General features: G+C 40.3%; 2 protein-coding genes across 12 annotated transcripts in view; both read right to left on the bottom strand.

The window, feature by feature from the left end:
- Positions 1-2,847: 2,847 nt before the first annotated feature.
- ABHD10 (abhydrolase domain containing 10, depalmitoylase) lies at positions 2,848-13,689 on the bottom strand. 3 transcript variants are annotated; one of them, XM_048494670.1, is made up of 5 exons: positions 13,572-13,689; positions 12,838-13,021; positions 10,840-10,951; positions 7,446-7,583; positions 2,848-5,528 (listed from the first exon to the last, which is right to left on the bottom strand). In XM_048494670.1, the coding sequence occupies exons 1-5, from the start codon at positions 13,675-13,677 to the stop codon at positions 5,187-5,189; spliced, it is 882 nt and encodes a 293-aa protein (XP_048350627.1). In that variant the 5' UTR covers positions 13,678-13,689; the 3' UTR covers positions 2,848-5,186. The 3 variants fall into 3 exon arrangements, with proteins under 3 accessions (XP_048350627.1, XP_048350628.1, XP_048350630.1); XM_048494671.1 differs by having other exon boundaries at positions 10,870-10,951; XM_048494673.1 differs by having other exon boundaries at positions 13,481-13,617.
- A 2,715-nt stretch (positions 13,690-16,404) lies between these two features.
- Positions 16,405-20,527, bottom strand: part of PHLDB2 (pleckstrin homology like domain family B member 2) — a 66,395-nt gene continuing 62,272 nt past the window's right edge. For all 9 annotated transcript variants that reach the window (XM_048493507.1, XM_048493512.1, XM_048493511.1 and 6 more), the window contains one exon: positions 16,405-19,854. In XM_048493507.1, the coding sequence (XP_048349464.1) occupies positions 19,714-19,854 (141 nt within the window). In that variant the 3' untranslated portion in view covers positions 16,405-19,713. The remainder of the gene's footprint in view (positions 19,855-20,527) is intronic.

The raw sequence follows: 20,527 nt of genomic DNA, 5'->3' as shown, positions 1-20,527 counted from the left end.
CTGCAGCTCGATGGATCAAGTACCTGAGCAAGCCCGTTTATTTAACCACTGCCTTAAACATGCTGCATATAAAGGGGAGTACAGTACATTTGTATCATTCTGAAATATGCATGTATAAGATGCATATGGTCCAAGTTACCAAACAAACAAATCCTCAAATAATGCAATTTTAATTTGTAGAAGTTTGAACACTTTAGCTTGACAATAGATGGGTATTAGGTCCCATTAACACTAGTAGGGTCTTTTAAAAAACTTGGGTTGCTAGGGATTGAAACTGTGACCTTCTGTGTGTAAAAGTAGATGTTCCAACAATGAGCTACAGTTTTGCCCCAAAGTATTTTGTATTCTGAAAATCAATAATATACATATATTTCAATGTTGATCTGGAGATAGTTGTGAAGCCTGCTGACAGGCACCATTTGACTTAGATATGTGCTGTTCTTAAAGAAACCAAATTTGATGTTTCTGTTGATGAAGGTATATGGATAAGGACAGATGAGAGAAGAATGAACTATTATACAATGTATATAATTTTCAGCATGGTCAAATCTGCTGGCACATAAATCCAGAGACTGGAGGAATGAATAGTTAAGACAGATCTTTCTACAAGCCTGAAAGCATCCCACATTTGCCTCAAAAAATTAAAAAGCAGGGTTAACCCACCAAAATAGAAGAATCAGTACTTGTAAATTAAGAAACAAATTTTCCTGCTGGGCACATTTGGAATTCTGACAAAGCACAATGGGCCAGCAATAAAATGGCTGCTACAAGGAGGTGGACATAAGAACATAAGAAGAAGTCTGCTGGAACAGACCAGAGTCCATCTAGTCCAGCACTCTGCTACTCGCAGTGGCCCACCAGATGCCTTTGGGAGCTCACAAGTCAGTTACAAAATGATTGCCACAGGTTAATCACAATGTATTGCCAGGCTTCAAGCTTAGTTTGTAAGAACCTTTTTAGGACAGTTTTGGTGGTGGTAGAGCCTTTTTAGGACAGTTTTGACCTTTGAGGGAGGACTCATTTGGGTCAGCCCCAGCAGCTGCCACCAGGTTACTTGCCTCCATGACTCATCCAGACCTGGCTGCTTCCTACTGTTCCACAACAGCTACCCCATGAAAGCCAGTAAGGTGTAGTTCAGAGTCCCTGATCTTTTTGAGCTTATGGACACATTTGGAATTCTGAAAAAGTACCGTAGGCCAGCAATAAAATGCCTGCTACAAGGAGGCGGAGCCAGCCACAAAGTCATTGCCACAGGTTAACTTCAGTAACACAGTGTAGATCCTTGTGCTGTGCTGGCAGCTGCTGCCAAAGTAACATTAAAATCTGCATGGTCAGTCAAAAATCCTATAATTAGGAGCCTGCCTGGGCAGTTTTCCATGCCCCCTGTGTGGTCACCAAACCTCCCCTTTGGCATTTGCTCCACTATTTTTGTGTGTGGTTCCCAACCTGACACCTTACTCTTCTCCCCCTCTCCTCTTAATTCTTCCTGTTTTCATGTGTCTTCTATTTTCCCTCTGGTTTCATGGACCACTGATTCAGCGAAGCTATGTAGTATCGCTTCAGTGCATGTGTGGAATGATTAAGCGAAGCTACGTAGTATCGCTTCAGTGCATGTGTGGAATGAAAAAAATTTACAGCAGCCAGAAAACATTTCGAGGAGCAAAATGCTAAAAAAAACATTGTGAAAAATGCGATTGAAAACATGGAGTAAGTGCTGTGTGGAAAAGGCAAGTGTTTTCAGGCACAATGGAGAAAAAGTGTTTTGGAAGCATTTCAAAAACAAAAACAATGCGGAACTCCAGAGAGGAAAAAGTCATAAGTAGCATATGTGAAAAAGGCCACAATTAAGTGTATATAGCATTTTAAGTGCTTCATACACATTACTTTAAAGTATATCAAGTAAAACAGACCAGGATTATCTCTACACTCTGGATAAAGAATAATGATTTCCCTAAAATATGTATGTACCATCAAGTCACAACTGATTTATCATGACCCCAAGCAAGGTGCTTTCAAGTCAAGTAAGAAACAAGGTGGTTTGTCATTGCCTTCCTTGTCAGTCTCTCATCAAAGTTCCACCCCTACTTAGGTTCTGAAATTGGGCTACACAATACTGCTCCACATCCATTCCCTAAGACATGGATGGGCAAACTTCAGTCTTAAGAGGGGTTACTTTCCCTCCAGCACTTACGGAGACAGTTGCAAAAAGTTTTTTCAGTGGTCAGTCCTGGCCAAATGTGGATATAGGGAAGAACCAGTGATAGATTCTTGCAGGTTCAGCTGGGGAGAAAGGAAGTGGCATAGTAAATATAGAAATGAATCCCCCAAAAGTCTGAGAACCACTTTGTTAATGGGCTCCCACTAAATGCTCACTGTACTCAGATGTATTCAGCAAACAGAAGAAATCTGTTGCTTCTGCTCCCATACTGCTCTGCACTTGCCCACAATCATTTCATTTAGTTAACAGCTGCTGGACAGCCTTATCTACCACCAATGTGTCCGGCCTGTGTTTAAAGCTTCCTGAGCTGCTGATCACAATTTGAATGAGACACTGGATTTAATTAGTTTAATTATACATCATGCAAAGTATTTTCTAACGCTGGCCCTGAATCTTAACACTTACCAACTTCATTGAGTAATCCTGCATTCTAGGAATATGGGAAAGAAAATTTTCTACCTGCTTCCTCAAAACCCCAGTTTATAAGCCTTCCTGACACACCCCTAATCATGTTTGCTCACTAAAAAAAGGCCGCAAGCTTACTGCTTTTAAAAATAATGTGATGCTGTACAGTTGAACCTTTAATGTTCCACAGTTGGAGAGTACCAGAATAACTGTATACCAGTAAATTAATACTAAAGAATCTTTTTAATGAGTACAAGTTGTTTAACATGGTTACAGATGAAAAGAATGTGAAATCGCCATCTTTGCTTTACATTTAAATTATTAACATGTAAAAGTATTTTTATCCTTCAGAACTCTTGCTGTGGTTATGTAAGTCAACTGAGCTACTTTTAAAACAATTTCTTTCACTGCCACACCTGGTATGTTTGTTGAAGTATCTGAGGCAGCATCTGAATGTACAAACAAATTATAAGGGAAATATGAGAAGCAAAGCTTGTTTTAAACTTCAAATTCCTCCTAAGCATAATTTGGTTCAAGGAGTCCCGTTTCTCATCTTTGTGGAAGACATTAAAATGTTATGTATAAATAGATATAATGTGATCATCCAGTAAAAGACAGCTTAAACAGATCAAAACACACTGAGGGACAAGAAACGGGTTTCCTGTAATACATACCTTGGCTGTACAACAAAAAAAGCAAATAGGCATTAATCTTGTAGTCTACTACTGTATAGGAAACAAAACCACAATTTTTGCTAGTAACACTGGATCCATATTAACACAAAGTATTTTGATAATGCAAATCTGAGTTGTGGATTGAAGAGCATAACAGTCAATTTTCAACAGGAGCAGCATAAATCTATGCTTATACCTACTACAGGTTAATGCACCAGTCATCTAGGATTGTGAAGACAGGCATGGTCATGCATTTCAAAGGTGCTGAACTGCATCTGCTACTTTACAATTAAAAGGCAAACTTTCCCCAAAGAGGTTAGATAGTAAATGCTGAGATCCATATTTTATTAGATTCCAAGTGCTGAAGACCTCTCTGTTGGAACAGAACTTACTGAGACCATGACTTTTACTCACAGTAGTAATTTTAGTACCCAGAGAGGATAGTGTTAACAACAGTAAAAATGCACTGTAACATGGCCTGTAATTCTGAATGTTCACATAATCTTGCCTTTCACAAGTAAGAGTGATTTGCCCTCTGAAAAAAGTCTCAGGCAAGAGAACAATGCCAAAAAAGGACTTCAGCATAACAGAATAATCTGTCAATGTCATTCCTTACTGCAGAATTAGATACAGAATTTTTTAAGTTCATAATGCATATTCTAGACAAGCAACATATTTCTCAACATTTTTGGTCAAGACATTCCATTCCATAAAGGCGTTAGTGATTGTTGTTTTTTTCCCTCTCATCCCCAAAAGCCTGCATCCTGTAAGGGAAAGCCTTCTAAGAAAATCTGGAAAAATGAGCAAGCCTTAGAATCCCATGTTTCACTGTTTCTTCAAAACTGCAAGCAGAAGAATAAGTTCTAGTATCAAATGTAAACATTTAAGTAGTATCATTTAACTGACCAGCAATTCTAGAAGATGCTTTCCCTAAATCACACCTGTACATTGGAAAACCGCAAGAACTCACCATTCACAAATAAAATATTCACAATCATAAGATATTTGAACTGAGCAGGTTGTGACACTCTGAAGTCTTCTTTGGCTAACAGGCAGACATTTATTTAAAATATAGCAATATGGTGGACTATTTACCTGTAGACATTCAAAACACACTCATGATCTGGTTGTACCCTCTGCATAACACAGCCACCACACACTGCTTGGAAATAACTTATTTTGAAAAACGAAGGCTTGATTCCACGTAATGTGGTGAAGCTTTCGTAGACAAATGTCTGACAATATATATTATTTCTCCAGTTGCATAGATGTATATTGGGCAATTGGCTTCCATTTGGTTTCACTGTGGTGACAGCATGGGTTAGAAAATAACATTGAACAATTCCAGAAACTTCTAACTCTAATTTTAAATATGAAATGTTTATTTTTCCTATTTGTTTCTGCTAACTCACCCAATACTAAGCAAGCCTTTCTTCAACTGAATTTGTATGAACCAAAAATAGTGTGCCAGTATTCCAGGCAGTTTTCTTCTGAGTTTGAATAGATAATTTGCATTTTACAGCTCAAGTGGAAGAACATTAGAATGCATATATATTTTAAGATATTAAAAAATGAAAAAAGTCACAAGAAGAAAGTAAAAAAATTGTTGGCACACATATATCTGGGTACAAAAGCATAGGAAATACTGCCCCAAAAGGTGATTTGGTTGTGGTAGAAAGGATTTAGACAGCAGCGTTTTCTTCACATTTTCTGACTTTGTGCAAATGCCTTATTAATATACAAATTTACTTTTTAAAATGGTGATGCAGAAACAGCTCTAAAGCTCCTGGTCCTTCCAGATGACCAATCACAGTTTGAAAATTCCCCCGCCCTCCAACCAAACCATAGAGCCAAGTGCAAACTTCTTCAGCTCTTGTCTGTATTGCAATTCATGCTAGTGTGGTCAGCTTGTCAATCAAGTCTTCGACAGTGTACACAATAAGTTTGATATCATCTTGTTCTTTCATTCGATGTTGCCCAGCTTTGCGGAGAATAATATCCACATCTGTGCTGATCACACGTTCAGCAATTTTCAAGGAAGTCTGCCATGGAATATCTTCATCTTTTAGGCCATGGAGAAGTCGCACAGGGCACTTTATGGGAAGAGGAGCACCCAACACACAGTGATTTTCTGCTTCTTGAAGGAATTCGTATGGCACATTGTAAAAGCCTTCTTCGTTGTACTTGGTTGGCAACTTCCATTCACCCTTTTCTTCTATCTCTTTCTTCTCCTATGAAATAAAACATATGTGATAGACTCCTTAAAATAGACTTAGAAATTATTTTAAATCAAATTCAATCCAAGGCAAATTCACACAGAACTGCACATTGCTATCGTGCCCTTATGGACTGACTTGCATCATTCTAATGTCCCCTAAGGAGGAGTTAACTACTGAATTAAACCACACATTTCAGTTTATGACAAATTCCAGGATTACTAGCCATTCTGACCAGGAAATAAAGCCCTTCATCAATGTCACATACGGATACCAGATGTGGAGTGTGAACAAAAACTCAGGGGTTTAAAGTAAGTAGAGAGATTAAATTTCAACAGCCTAACCTGCATCTAGATTACCCTGCAGTAGAGGCAAATACATGTCCAGCCATTTGACAACTGTTCTAGGCACAAGCTAGTATGCACATTTGGCATGAATAATAGTTTGAATTGTGTATCTGCTGTGAACTTCCTAGGAAGCATCAGGCAAGCCATTCTGTATGCAGACATAACAAATCCCAATTTATTCTTGACAAACTCAAGCCTGGTTTATTCTAATATTCACAAGTTCTTTCCCCTTGCTATTGAAACGGAGATCAAATACTTGATTTAGGAACCAGAGTTTAATTCTAGTTTACTAATCCCATCATGAGCACAAAGAAACTCTGAGTTGCTGAAATAGCCATATAAAATGTAGCTAAATTGACTATTTCCTGATTTAGGAAGTTTTGAATCTTGGCTAAGCATAAGAGGAAGTGAAGTGTGCAGGCATAAAAATGAAGGGTTGTTTGAGGTATCTGAATGCAGCCCTCCTAACTTTTCCTACACTTCAGCTCCTCATCCAAAAGTGGAGATAATACTAATCGTTGTCAACAGCATTGTAAAAACCTAAAACACTTGAAACAGCCTATGCTACAATGTCAATTACACTTTTTGAGTAAAGACACTTTCTTACCCTCAAAAATCTAGCACTGGAAGATAGAGACTGCTGGCTTCACCAATTTAGATCACCACTACCCCACATACAAAATAGTTATCCACTGAACTTATGCAAGAGAATATCATATTTCACCCAAAGTAATCAAACTGATACAGCAAACATGTAGTTCTGTAAGGACACTGCTGGTTTTGCACAGAATTCTTCAAAATCATACACAAAAGCCAAATGCAGCAGTTTTTACTGGCTCCCATTGTCCTCCATGAAACAAAATAAACATTTGGAACAGGAAACAAAAACATCTCCTAGCCCAGATTTTCTTTTCCTTTTGTATTACAGGGAATGTCTACTATCTATTTGTAGGAGGCAAAAAATACAGTTTATTACTGGGGAAGACAACAGCATAACACAGAAGATCCCTTACACAGACATACAGCATTTGCTTTATATGAACAAAGTCCTAAACTCAATCCCTGACATCTTCAATTAAAAGGATCTGGTAACAGGTGATATGAAAAGCCTTTCCTTGCTGCCTGTCAGAGTAGGCAATACTGACCTTGAAACAGCAACGGTCTAACTCAGTACAAGGTGGCTTCACATATTGTCAGGCAAGCCATACATAGCAGTTTCTCCAGTGGTCCTTCAATTCCCCTACAATAAGGCCATCCCTCAGCATATCAACCTGACAATCATCACTGACATTTAACCAGTGATTAAATAAAAGGTAAAAAGGAGAGGTTATATGCAACAAAAAGGATTATAATGGAAACCTGCCTTTTTTAATTAATTAATTAATTAATTTATTAGATTTTTATACCGCCCTATCCCCGAGGGGCTCCGGGCGGTGTTTCTTGCAAAAGCTTGCAACATAGGAATGTCCTCTATAGCGTTCCTTTGTCAAATGTATATCCTCTTTATGGCACTGCATTTCCACAAAAAGAATCTAAGCGAATTTTAAAGACAGGATTGATGAGAAAAGCCTGTATCTCTACTTACCTCTATGGGAAGCTGTTGAAAAGTTGCTACAAGATGATCTGCAGAAGCAGCTATCCCAACAAGAGCAGCCATTTTTTCTGGTCGGGCAATTGCTGCATGAAGCATCAGCCATGCTCCCAAACTAGAACCAACTAAAATCTTAAACATCAAACCAACAAGTGTTAGTCTTTTCGGTGTCGCAGAAACGAAATGCAGTGATTTACTATATGAAGTATAATTAATCTATCATTATGATAATTAATCTATCATAAAGAAATGAAAGATAAAGCAGTATGAGGACTGTCTGAGAATGTACATGCTAATTCATTTTGCAACTATATTTTAGTCAGACTTTAACCTCAAGTAGAATCCAGACACTGACTTTTAGTAGCATTTCCAGTGAACATAGTTACTACACAGTTTACACCCTTGAATTTATTGTTGTATATTATTTGGAAGACTTTTATTTATGTTACTCATCTCCTGCTTCCAAAGTATGCTCTCAAGGCAGTGTATTCCGCCCCCCCCCCCCCAGCAACCATTATTCACAATTGCCTAATGAACAATTACACATTAAATAATCACAGGAAGATAACAGTGTGATTAGCTGAGGTGCAGCAATCAAGAAAATAGCATGCTTCTGCATTAAAATATAATCCTGAACAAATATGGAATTATTCATTTTTACATGCTGCCTTTGTCAAAGCCATTATCTTGTGCATTTTTGAACATGGTACTTTGATACAAGAGCATTTATAGTTCACCAATACTTGAATTTTAAAAACAGCATCACACATCTTCTTGACAAAATGGCTGACAGAGTAAGAATGGGCATGTATTCCTGCGGACAGAACTCTCCTCACTGCTCCAGTTGTCCCTTCCACAATGCCAAAGCACCCCCCCCCCCAAAACAGGCCCAGGTACCACAAGTGGGGCTGCCGAGGAAAAGTCCACATGTCTGCCACTATCAAGTGGCCGCCACTGACAGTTGCCTCTGGGTCATACCCAGAGAGGACGAATAGCTGCCACCGCACACAGGACACCAGAAAATGCTGCAGCCCTGCTGCTCGTTACCACTCAGAAGCAGCCAACTTGTCAAAAAATTTTTTTTTGAAGTTTTCCAGATAGCAGGGGGTGCCACACCCCTAACCCCAGCTACTCATGGCTGGCAAACGGGATCTGAGTAAGGGAGACCTACAGCCTGCTGTTCTTGGCCAGCCAGCATCAGCAGGGAGACCGGGCTCACTGCGGGCAGGTGTTTAGGCACCATCAGAATGGTGAATGAGGAAGGCCAGCTGGGAGTAAAGGTGTGTAACTGAGTTGAGTGCCAATGTTGTATAATTAGACTGAATGCCAAAATGTATTTTTACTTTTACAGGGGGAGAGAGATAGGGCTAAGTAGGAACTAGGACCCAGGCCGAGCATTCTACAACAAGGAAGATCCAGCATGGAGCAGGTGAACACACAATCCTACTACTATTATCTTCCTGTAGAATTTTGTTCCAGCAAAAACACATCCACAGTGACAGGGCTGTAGTAAAATCAGAACCTTTCAGGGTAGTTTTACAAAGTAACAAGGACTGTGCTTTTTATCACTGTTCATTGCAGACATTTATTTATACTGCATCTATATACTAACAGTCAAGTCAGCCAAATTTGAGGATTCTTATTTCTGGATTGTGATTGGAGCTGTCAATGAGAAAAAGTTCTTTCCCCAAACCTAAAAAGTCCCCTTGAAAAATGTTCTGTAGAAAAATGTAAAATCTAAACAAATGATACGGGGGGGGGTTTTAATGTGAAAATTATAAATAGTATGCCTGTAGCTGCACACAACAGATTTTTTCAGTGGTTGTTGCTGGGCAAACACAGTATTCCAGGATGGTTTCTGTAAGAGGGCAGGGGGAGAAGGCAGGGTCTTTTCCAGTACTATTATGGCCTTGAGAGAGGACTCAGTGGGGCAGGGCTGGCTAGGGTTGCCAGATCCAAATTGGAAAATTCCTGGAAATTGTGCAATGAAGTTCGAGGTGGGCAGGATTTGGGGAGGGGAGAAGCCTCAGCCGAACAATGCCATATAGTCTACCCTCCAATAGTCATTTTTTTCCCCAGACAGATCTGTTGTCTGGAGTTCAGTTGTAATTCTAGGAGATCGCCACATCCCACCTGCAGTTTGGCAGCTCTAAGCCTGGAAGAAACCTTTGGGTGGCTTGATACCACCCAACTTCCATGACTCAACCAGACTTGGCTGCTTGCTACTGTTCAACAGCAGCATCCTATGAAAGTCACTGTAGTATAGCAGAGCTTCAGAGCAGGGGCCAGGACACATAGGTTTGAATTGTCATTTTGCTGGGGAAGCTCACAGGATGATTTTGGACCAGTCACATACTTTCAGCCTGACCTACCTCGGATGGTTGTTATGTGGATAAAAAGGAGAACAGAATATCGTTAGCTGCTTTACACCCCATTGCAAAGAAGGGGCGGGGGCGGTATAAATGAAGCAATTAAATAATATAACTGAAGATGGGAGGCAGATAAAAGATAGGTTTGTGAATGAGAAAGAATGAGGCAGAGAAAGAGGTGAGAAGGAAGGAGTTCCAGGAGGAGGGAAAGAGGAAATAGTGTGAGATAGGTGATACAGTGGAAAGTAAGATGCCACCCCACAGGTCCTTGAGGGATCCCTACCATGTGGTGGCTGGCATGACACAACTGGGCCACAGGTTCCTTAGAGAGGCTGTGGGGGGGGGGCGGGAGTTTAAGACAGAGAGAAAGATAAAAGTAGGCTGCCTGTAGCGTAGGAAGGAGATACGGTTGCCAACTCCAGGTTAGAAAAACGCATTAGAGATTGGGGGGAGGGGAGTAGCCATCTCCTCCAGGAAAACTAGAATTGCCAATATCTAGGTGAGTATTAGAGATAAACTGAAATGGCCATACCCTGCTGAGGTAGTTTCTTTCTCTAAACTTTATCCTTCCAAGGCTCCCTCCCCAAACCCCCAGGAATTTCCCAACCAGGAGTTGGCAACCTGAAGAGGGAACTGGTCTCTATAGCTAGGAGATCTGTTGTGAATCCAGGAGATCCAGGTTGGCAAATTTAAAAGAAGAGAAAGAAGCAGGAATGGGGGAAAGGCTATGTGGGCTTTCAAGAAAGGAAAAGAGGAAATCGTGGGGGAGGAGGAAATGAGATATATCCCGTAAATCCGTGTGAGTTCCCACTTGTTACTTTCTAATTTTTGTAAATAAGTTTTTGCATTTCTTGCAGCACAGTTTGCAGTATTCCTGCTGTATTTCTCATTTTTTTGGTAATCTGCCTTGAGTCCTAGCTATAAAGGTGGACTGTGAAATATATAAATATCTAACCATTTTGATTCACTATAAAAGGTTGTGAAAATTGTAAGCTGGGTTTAACAGTCATCTTAAAAACCTGTGGTCCATCTGTGAGTTCATCCAGTACCGAAAGAACATCCTTCCGCCATTTTCCCATGGTAGATTCTTTGACATCGCCTTCTGAACTTCCACAGCCAGTGTAATCAAACCTATGAAGTCGTCAAAATATTAGTCTACATGAGTACAGATTTCTTTGAGTTCAAAATGACTCCCAAACAAAATGAACAATTACCGGTAACATAAAATGCAATATAACAATATAGTATAACAGTATATTTTTTGGGGAAAGGTGATAGCACATTTTTTTCTTTCTGCCCCCAACCTCCAATGCTATCAGCAACACATGCAACAGGGAACCAATCTAGAATGGCAAATATAAGATGCATAAAAGCAGGCTGCATAGTTAACTTCCCATGTTTTATCTAGACGGGAAAAATAAGCCAAGCAATCTGAATCTACGAACATTCAATTTTCCCTATTGAAACATGGACAGCCAATGACATCTGAAGTGAAGAAGGTATACTAGGAGGATGAGAGTAAAGATGTACTTTCTGTCCTAGGCCTCACAAAGCATTTTTAAGGTGTCTACTTGCCCGGGCAATTAAATATTGCTTCTAGTGTCATAGTTGCAGAAAGGCCTACAGGAACAAAGTCCAAATCATGATGTCCTTTTTAGTACTTGCCACACTACTATGAGGCTCAACTGTTTTTTACTTTGGTCTGAAAGCAAGGTCAGATGGCAGCTGGCTGGGCTCCAGATAGAAGATGCAGTGGCCAGCTGGGCACCTGGAAATATTAGAATAAGGAGGTACAACTCCCAATACAAGCATGAACGGAGGAGGAAAAAAGTGGTGCCAAACAGCCAATATCCTACCAGAATTGCCTTGCCCTACTACAGTGGTGGTTAACCTATGGCACTCCAGATGTTCATGGACTACAAGTCCCATCAGCCCCTGCCAGCATAGCCAATTGGCCATGGCCATGCAATTGGCCATGCTGGCAGGGTCTGATTGGAATTGTAGTCCATGAACATCTGGAGTGCCATAGGTTTGCCACCATGGCCCTACTACCATCCTGGTTCAGCAGCAGAAGGGTGTATAGAATCGGAATTCTAAGTGCTGAAGTCAGCAGGAGTAATAAAATTAAAAGCAAGCTTTCTTTTCACCTAAACCACTCTTATTTCCTTCATGCTCTCTTCTTCTACATGGGCAGTATCTCTAAGTATATACAAAACAACCCTAGTGGCATACCATTTACTCAATAAGAAGATGACTCTGAATGTTAAGATGACCAACCCTACACAAAATTTTATTGTTGGACACAACTGTAATTTGTATGCAGATTTAAGACAACCGTATCCCTCTTTTTATGGCATTCCTGAAAAAAATCCTAATCTTTCATTTGAGTAAATACAGTATCTTCTATTTGTTCTTATTTTTGCCTTGCAGAGCGGTCTTAATATTTCGTGCAAGTTGTCATTTTTCAGCATTTAGCCCTTCTTCAGAATCTGTAGAGGTTTATGTCTTGTTTCTAGTCCTATGTACTGCATAAATGAATTATCATTAAATGCATGGCATGACATTTTCACTGCAGGCTCTGAAGTATTCCACATTGTTGATAACATATTTATTTGTTCGATTTGTTCGATATATATCTTTAACAATTAGAATCGGCACTCTCTTGGCTCTCAACTCAGCACAGGACAATCCACTGCTGAATACATTAATGGAGTATACTTTTCAGAAAATAATGGAGGGACGGGATTGGCAGTGATCCTTGTTGCACAACACAGAGGTTGCACAAGTGTCTACCTATTGACATTCATGATGTATTGGAGTGTGTTTTGTTTCGAAACAGCAGAAGAAAATCAACAAACTTTGTGTTCCGAGACTGTAGGAGGTGGATTCCAATTTGGACCAGATTTAACAGTCTTGTTGCCCAACCCCATGTAGGGCTGCACATTATCAGACCTGATGAATTATTAGGAAGAGCCAGTCACTGACAACAGAAGCTTCACAACACTCTCAAGATGTACCTTACAAAAGCATGACCAAGAGACTTGCAGAAATCTTCAAGTGCAAGTGCCTTCTTGCCATTCATAGTTGAATAAAGACCTGGGAGAAAGACAACTCCAGGATTCTTGCCTTTTAGCTTATTATAAGCTAGCTTTGGACGATCCGGCCGGCTAAGGAAACTCGCTGTTGATTTCTGTCTGCAACCTAAAAAGAAAACATATCTTTTGGTTTGTTTAATATTCCAATTATTTGCCTCACTTTCAAAATACCACATGAGTTTATTAGCTCTGGGTAGAGTTCTGTAAGGAGTTAATTTGACAAGTTCTACAACTTTAGCTATGGCAGTATATTTGGTGATTTGCTTAACCCTTTTTCCAAATTATACAGAATCAAACACTGGAAAACATGGTTTACACTTTTAAAAAATTAAGTTCCTTAAGTGCTCCACTGGTCTGGCTAATGGCAACCCAAAATATCTTACAATGAGAAGTAGTTTAGGCTGAGGCTGGGTTTGATTGGCCCAAGGTCACCCAACAAATATCCATGGCTGAGAGGGGATCTGCACCTAGGATTCCCAGATCCAGCCCAATGTTCTAACAACTATGTCATGCTGGGATGAGACTACAATTTCTTTTAATAAAGCGAGGCACTTTCGTTTCTTACAGTTTCTTACGGCAGCTGCGACCAACACCAGGCAGACGTCTGGGGCGCGGCAACAACCGCTCCGCAACCGTCTCACATCACCCGAACCTACCTAGCAAATAAGGAAAATCCGCGGCCGCCCCACAGCTGAACTTCCCCCACCGCAGCAACCTCACAACTCCCGCCACCGCCATGTCCGTGCAGAGTGGGCGTGGCATTTAAAGCGACAGCCGCACCCCCCAGCCCTTCGCTGGCTCGTCAAGGAAGAGCGCGTGCGTAATATGAAGGGCCGACGCCGAGACGGCGGCGCGCATGCGCTAAAGCATCCTACTATAATCTTAGAGGTGAAAAAGGGTTTTTTTAATCTTAGTGGTCATAGAGTTGAAAAAGGAGCGGAACTGTATCCAGCCTGAATTTCCAATAAAATTTAAAAGTCCCGGAGCTACGTGAGCATAGTGAGGTGCAATATGTATTTCAGGCTCACAGATACCAGTGCTTAGAGCAGTTCCTCTACCCTTGCGTAGGTTGTGGTGTCTATTATTCACGGTGAATTTTGATCTGCAATGACGTGTGTGAAGTCGCGCCAATCTAGCCTTTTTCTAGTTCTATGGTCCTGAACCATGGATACATAAACAAATTTTACTAGACAGGCAGTTGCCTGGCTGCAGGATTTTCTGCTAATGTTTGACTATCGGTAGGGGGCATAATGGACAATGGTTCATTAGAGTCTATGAAAACTTTATGGTTGCTGTTAGCGTCGCCGTCTCGTCATCTATCCATGTCACAAAAAATCCCCATTCCCGATAATATTTAGTGGGGTATTTATTTAGTTGGGTATTTATTTTTCATATTTTTATCCCGCCCCGTCTCAGAGGGCTCAGGGTGGATATTTGCAGCAGGCATTTTGAGAAGGGGATTATTTGGCGTTACAGAGTACTTTTTTGTTTATTTGTTTTGCCCTCAAGTCACAGCTGACTTTTGGCTATCCCACCGGGTTTTCAAAGCAAGAGACCTCCAGGCCTTGCAATTGCCTACCTCCTCATCACAGCCCTTGTATTCTTTGGAGGTCTCCCATCCAAATACTTGCCAGGATCGAAGCTATAAACCTTCCTCTCAGTTTCCATGTGTTCTATATAGATTTCTGCTGCTATGAAGTAAGCTTTGTGGTGCACAAGATTATTGAGATCACTGAGGCTGTATTAATATATAAACTAAGGTTTATTTACCTACTGGTTGGTTTTAAAGGAACAAACCAGCAGCACAGGTCTCCAGGTAGACAAAACAGAAACCTGGCTGAGGCACAAAAATTTAAACTGGTTATCTTTAGTAAGTAGTTAGACTTCTACAATGCTTACAGGCACAAACAAGAGTTTTATTGACTAGCCACTAGGTTGGATCCTCTCTCCCAAACGGGATTCCACCCACACTATTCTTCCCTTTCCTTGGGCGTATTCCTCATGGGTCAAAAACAGTGGTGTGAAAATGGTGTAAACCGTTTCACACTGTTTTCACACCGTTGTTTTTGGCCCATGTGAAATCCGCCTTAGAGTCAGACGAGCGGTAAAATCCTACCGGGGGGGGGGGGGGGTTAGTTGCACCACGACCAGGGACAGCACAGACACAGCACAGCTGAGCTATATCCTAAGTGGCTTCTTGTGCATGGCAAGACATAGAACTGCTCTATGCAGCTCCCTGGGCCTACCTTTTTGCCAGTGTAAGCTTGTGCCAGCAAATGTGGGATTTCCTAGGTGAAAAGGCGCAGGGATAGGACTAATAGAGGATGGGGCGGTATAAAAGTTTAAAAAATAAATAAATAAATAAAATGCCAGCCTTGCCCTGGGAATGCCCCATTTGGTGCCGGTGAAAGCTCCTGCACCAGAGGCATGCTGCCTCCATGGCTGCACTGATGCTCATGTGTGGCACAACCATGCTGCTCTCCTGCCCCAGTGCAAATATCCCTTGCCATGAAACAAGGTTATGCCACCTCTGGAGTGTCCTCCCTCTGGATTGTGCTGTGAATTTTATTTATTTATAATTTGATTTATAGGTCTGCTCCGTACCAGTGAGAGGCTGAACAATCAAGCACCCTCATCTCCCAGAGATAAAGCTTAACTGCTCTACCACACTACCAAAGTTACCCTTCACTCTGTCTGTTCTTGTTTATGAGCCAGACCTGACTTGTCACTGTTCCCTGAACTGAACACTTTCTTCCTCCTACATCTCATCTCCTATCTCAAAGTGACTGGATACTGGAATAGCATTCCTAAGGGCTCACCTGAGTAGCTGATTTTCCCTTCAGTGGCAGGACAGCCTCCTGTCTATCACAGACCCACTGAACTCAGTGCAATTTATTTGTGTAAATATATCTAAGAGTCTTAATGTGTTGTATTTTTGTGAAAATGACAGGGCAAGCATCTATTGCTTGTAACTAATATACTTTGTATAGGAAAAGGTGAGGAGAAAAAACCTACAAGAAACTTAGTTTCTGACAATCGAAAACTCAAAACAACAAAAGCTGACATTGCTCCAATAAAAACTGGGTCTGTTGTAACAGCAAATGTCCCTGAACCTCATTCCTTGAAACCATTTTCAGTTATGCTATTTCCTCAGGAAATAGACACCTTATTTCCAACTTGCTTGACTGTCGTGCAGATATCTCAGTATGCAGTGGAAAAGTCAATTTGGTCAGAACTTGGGCTTTATTTGGTGAGAAATGATGCAGATTAGGGAGGGTAAATGGTCTTTCTATCTATTTCATTTGAACCGCCTAATAAGCTCAACATTAGTTCATCTTGGCGTCATATACCAGGACTCTTGCAGCATCTGGGCTGAAGGCAAGCTATACTTATTGACAAATATGGGCAACTGTAGCTCAACTGTGCATTTGAAGAGAAAACTCCTCAGATGGAGAGTGAAACTTGGAAAGAAATGCACTAAGCAGGAAATTTGTTCTTAGAGGCATTTAATCGTTTACAGACATTCTCCTAACCTAAGTACAATCCTAAGAACACTTGCTCACCTGGTTAGTGTTGTGACTAGATACCATCAACATCAACAATGGATCATATGAGCACTAATAAAATCTAACAAGAAATCCAAAACGTTGTTTGGAAATAGGATATTTTTGAACATTTATTTAAATGTTATTACAACATGCAAGATACAAAAATTTAGAAAACATGTAAAATTATATAGAGAATGAAAATCACAATACATGGTAGAAATGTTATAAACCAATGCCATTTGCTTCTGGAATTTATCTTCAGACGCCACAAATATTGTTAATCAGATCTCCTTTTAAGAATACAAACTAGGCTTTGTGGTTCCATCCTTTCTTGCATTATTATTCACAGTTACTTTCTGCCTGTGGTACATTTTCTGCTACATTCCTTGAGCCATTTATTCCAAATTTCAACCAAATGAACGGAATATTGCCAAGCAATTGTTCTAAGCACTGTTAACATGAATGTATATTTCAGTGTTATTTGCCTTCAAATGAATATGTTTAGCGTTGTGGCATTTGAACCACTGTAATCACATTACTTGGTTATACCACATCTTACAGAATTCACCTCTTCATGCAGGATGTATTGTAAAATGGCAACAATTTCTACAAGTGTATTTTATTATTTATTATCTTAAACAAGTAATAATGTTATTTTATTGCATTGAAAACATGGCACAAAGTCAAATTACTAAAAGAGAACATCAAACGCAGATTTGTAGTTCAAATTCAACCAATCCTCTCAAGGCTAAAAATGTATTTTTTAAATTGAAAAGATGTGTACAAGAGAGGCACGGTAGTACTTTGTCTACATGAAAATTACAGAGTTCAAACTGCCTTAGGATCATGCTTGAAAACCGTTTCTGACCCATCAAAGAATAACTGACCTCTTGAGTCAAAGTGAACCACTGGCCACATAATTTCTGTATTAGTATGTTTTTATACAGCCTATTTACATTCTAGAGAAAAGTATGGAATTGTTTGTTTTTAGACATTTTTCATATATTTCTTTAAGCAGAAATCTTTTTTGTGTACAGTTATGGAAAATGCATTTATTTTGGTTGAAGATGTATATGATAGAAATACACACAGTAACAGACATAACTAATGTTTGACAGCAGTCCTGGGGATGGAATGAGGAGTGAAAAATAACAAAGATTGGAAGCCAGCAGCAGTTATTCAATTTACAACACCGAATAAGTCTATGTATCTAACATTTAGGGAATCCTCAAAGTTCCATGGGAGGGAGAAGATACTTAAAATCAGTGTGCTGTAATGCTTAATGTTGAATTAGGTCAGAAGAGACCCACGTTCAAATTGGCAGTGGGCTATGAAGCTCACTGGGTAACCTGAGGCAAATTACGCACACTCATCCTCACCTACATCAAAGGGTTGCTATGGAGACAAAATGCAAGGTGGGAGAACTATGTGTGTTTCCTTGCAGGAAAGTTAGCTTGAAATGTTTAATTCAAAGAAATAAATGCTGCCATCCTTCTGAATAATCCTTAGTCAATTTAAGAGCTATGTTTGATGACTAGCCATTTCTGCACCCACAGAAATCATCCCAATTTACAGTTTTATGTCTGTCGAAAGGTATGTAAGAGTGCCAAAACTCTCATGGCCCTTGTGTGGAAAGCTAGGGTTTGTGAACATTCTCAATGGATTACAGAGAATTATTATCCTACCACAACTACAAATTCTATGATACTCAAAACTTTAGTGGATTTTGCATAGGCTGAAAACAGTGGAGTGCAGTCGGTGTAAACGGATACATATCTGCCCCAGGGCGTTTGCATGGCCGGGTGTCCCGTGGACAGCATGCAAATCGGCCAAGCTGTGAGCCTTCGCACAGTGCAGCGATTTTTTTTGTTGGCCGTCCATTCCTGCGTAGCTACACAGGAGTGCACACATGAACCCCCACAGCCATGCTGACATCCCACAAGACCCAGATACGACCCTATGCTGCTGCATGGCTATGTGGAAGTGAGCTGGAAAAAAAACCACATGCAAGTGTGGCTGAAGCAGAAGCGCCTTCTGCTTGGCCGTTCGCTCAGCGCCGGTTGCTGAATGGCGTTTTTAAAAAGATCGTTCATTTAGCGAGTCAGATATACACTAGTTTGAGGAAAATAGGCCATTGTGGCTTTGCTTCAGCAGCGGTAGCTGTGTGAAGTCCTCGCCCAAAATGATGTTTTTACTGTCCTCACACCGCTGATTTTGGCCTGTGCAGAATCTGCCTTTGTCTACTACAGAGAAATGTTGGACTTGACTTGATGGCCCTTGGGGTCTCTTCCAACTCTGTGATTCTATTATTCTATGTATTTTGTGGAAATATTAGTATTTTGGGGATGGTGAAATTGCCAAGACAACTCTGATGTTCTGACTGCAGGACTACCAATTTTGACTTACTGCAATTGAAAAAGAGTATGTTCTTTGGATATTAACGTTTTGTTGTGGATGAAGAACATTATGTAACAACTTGAAAATCTACAGAAATTAAGAATGGGAGCCAGACAGAAAACCTGTGTATGTTCGTTCGCACGACTGCCAAACATTTGGAAATTACTAAATTTTTATGTTTGCATTTGGAGCTAAAATCATACCTGTACGGATACCTGTAGCTATCTGTAGCTATCTATGCCTGTAGTATCTGTCCAGAATAATCAAAAGAACAGTTTTCAATACTCGTTAGCATTTATGAACAGTTTTATACATTTTCATTACATAAATGTAAATCACATTATACATTGTGAATCTTTGGATGTGTAATGAACCCAGACAAAATTTTCATGCACTCTAGTTTTAAAATGTGTTACGCTATACCTGTAAGGAAAATAACTTTATAATTGTACAGCAAAACAGGCATTGCCACTTTTACCTTCCATTTCCTAGTGGCACATTGTATCATTTTTAAGCTATAAAGTTTAATTTTACAGATAAATCCTGCATGACAAAATTTATAAGAAATTACCAAACAATTTGTATGCCAGGTATACGGTTTTCTGATTATATATATTTGGAAGCACTACTGTGTTTTAAGCATATTTTCTTTTGCAAAAATAGTGATTAACAAATTTAAGAATTAATGCTTGCATACACAGCATATGATTTATTTTGGAAAATAAGGGAAGTTACCTGTGTGTTATTTTTACATTATGTGACTTTGTCAAATGTGATTAAATATGGCTTTTCTTTCCCAGATGGGAGGCTATTATTGCATTTTGCCCTGTCAATGAACCCTTGTACAATATTACTATAACATGAAGTGGGTGTAGCCTTCTGCTCCTGTAACTATCACATCCATCCATATCCGCATAGCTTCTGGTGTTGGAGCCACCATGTAATATATTCTGTCATGCGTCTTAACACTGAAAGTTAGTAATGGATTAGGACTCTGAAAAGAAAGAAAGGGAACATGAGGTCAGTAGCCTAAATATGAGCTTTCTAGCGATATGCTGCAGCCTCATAACTGACCACTGAAAAACACAGATGTAGACTTTTCCATTGGTACTCTTAGATTCATTGCCTTCCATAGCTGACAAAGTGACCAGGTGGCAAAGAAAACAAAGTTTCACAGCCCAGGTCAAAGGAAGGGCAGTAGAGCAGCAGCCAGGGGCAACGGTGCAGCACTACCTCCAAAGAGTCCATTGGCAGTGCAAGCACCAAAGGAGAAGGAGAAATTCCTTTCTTTTCTGGAAAAGCCCATTGAGGCATACGGTTTATGCTACCCTTTTTGATGGCGTACGCCTGTGCTGCTGAAGGGGGCATTCCTGATCTGAAACGTCTTTGGAGGTGACTAAAGTCAACTTCCCTTCTGGAATGCCCAACACACTGGTGTAGCCTCCTTCAGTGTGGAAGCAACAGCGTGGGGGGAAACAGTGTCACAGAGCCAAAGTAAGTCCCTCTGCACTGGCCCCTGTGGCACTGTGCATGGCACTGGTGGCACTAGCACAACCCTTCCAGCGCTTCTAGTGCAGCTTCAGCCCTTTCCCTTTGGATTAGTTAGTAATTCCAAAGACAAGCACAGTTAGTAATTCCAAAGACAAGTAGATTGAACTAAACATAAT

The sequence above is a fragment of the Sphaerodactylus townsendi genome, linkage group LG04, assembly GCF_021028975.2.
Source record: "Sphaerodactylus townsendi isolate TG3544 linkage group LG04, MPM_Stown_v2.3, whole genome shotgun sequence".
Classification (NCBI taxonomy): domain Eukaryota; kingdom Metazoa; phylum Chordata; class Lepidosauria; order Squamata; family Sphaerodactylidae; genus Sphaerodactylus; species Sphaerodactylus townsendi.
Note: the sequence above shows the minus strand (reverse complement) of the source record. Positions and strands in the feature narration are given on the sequence as shown.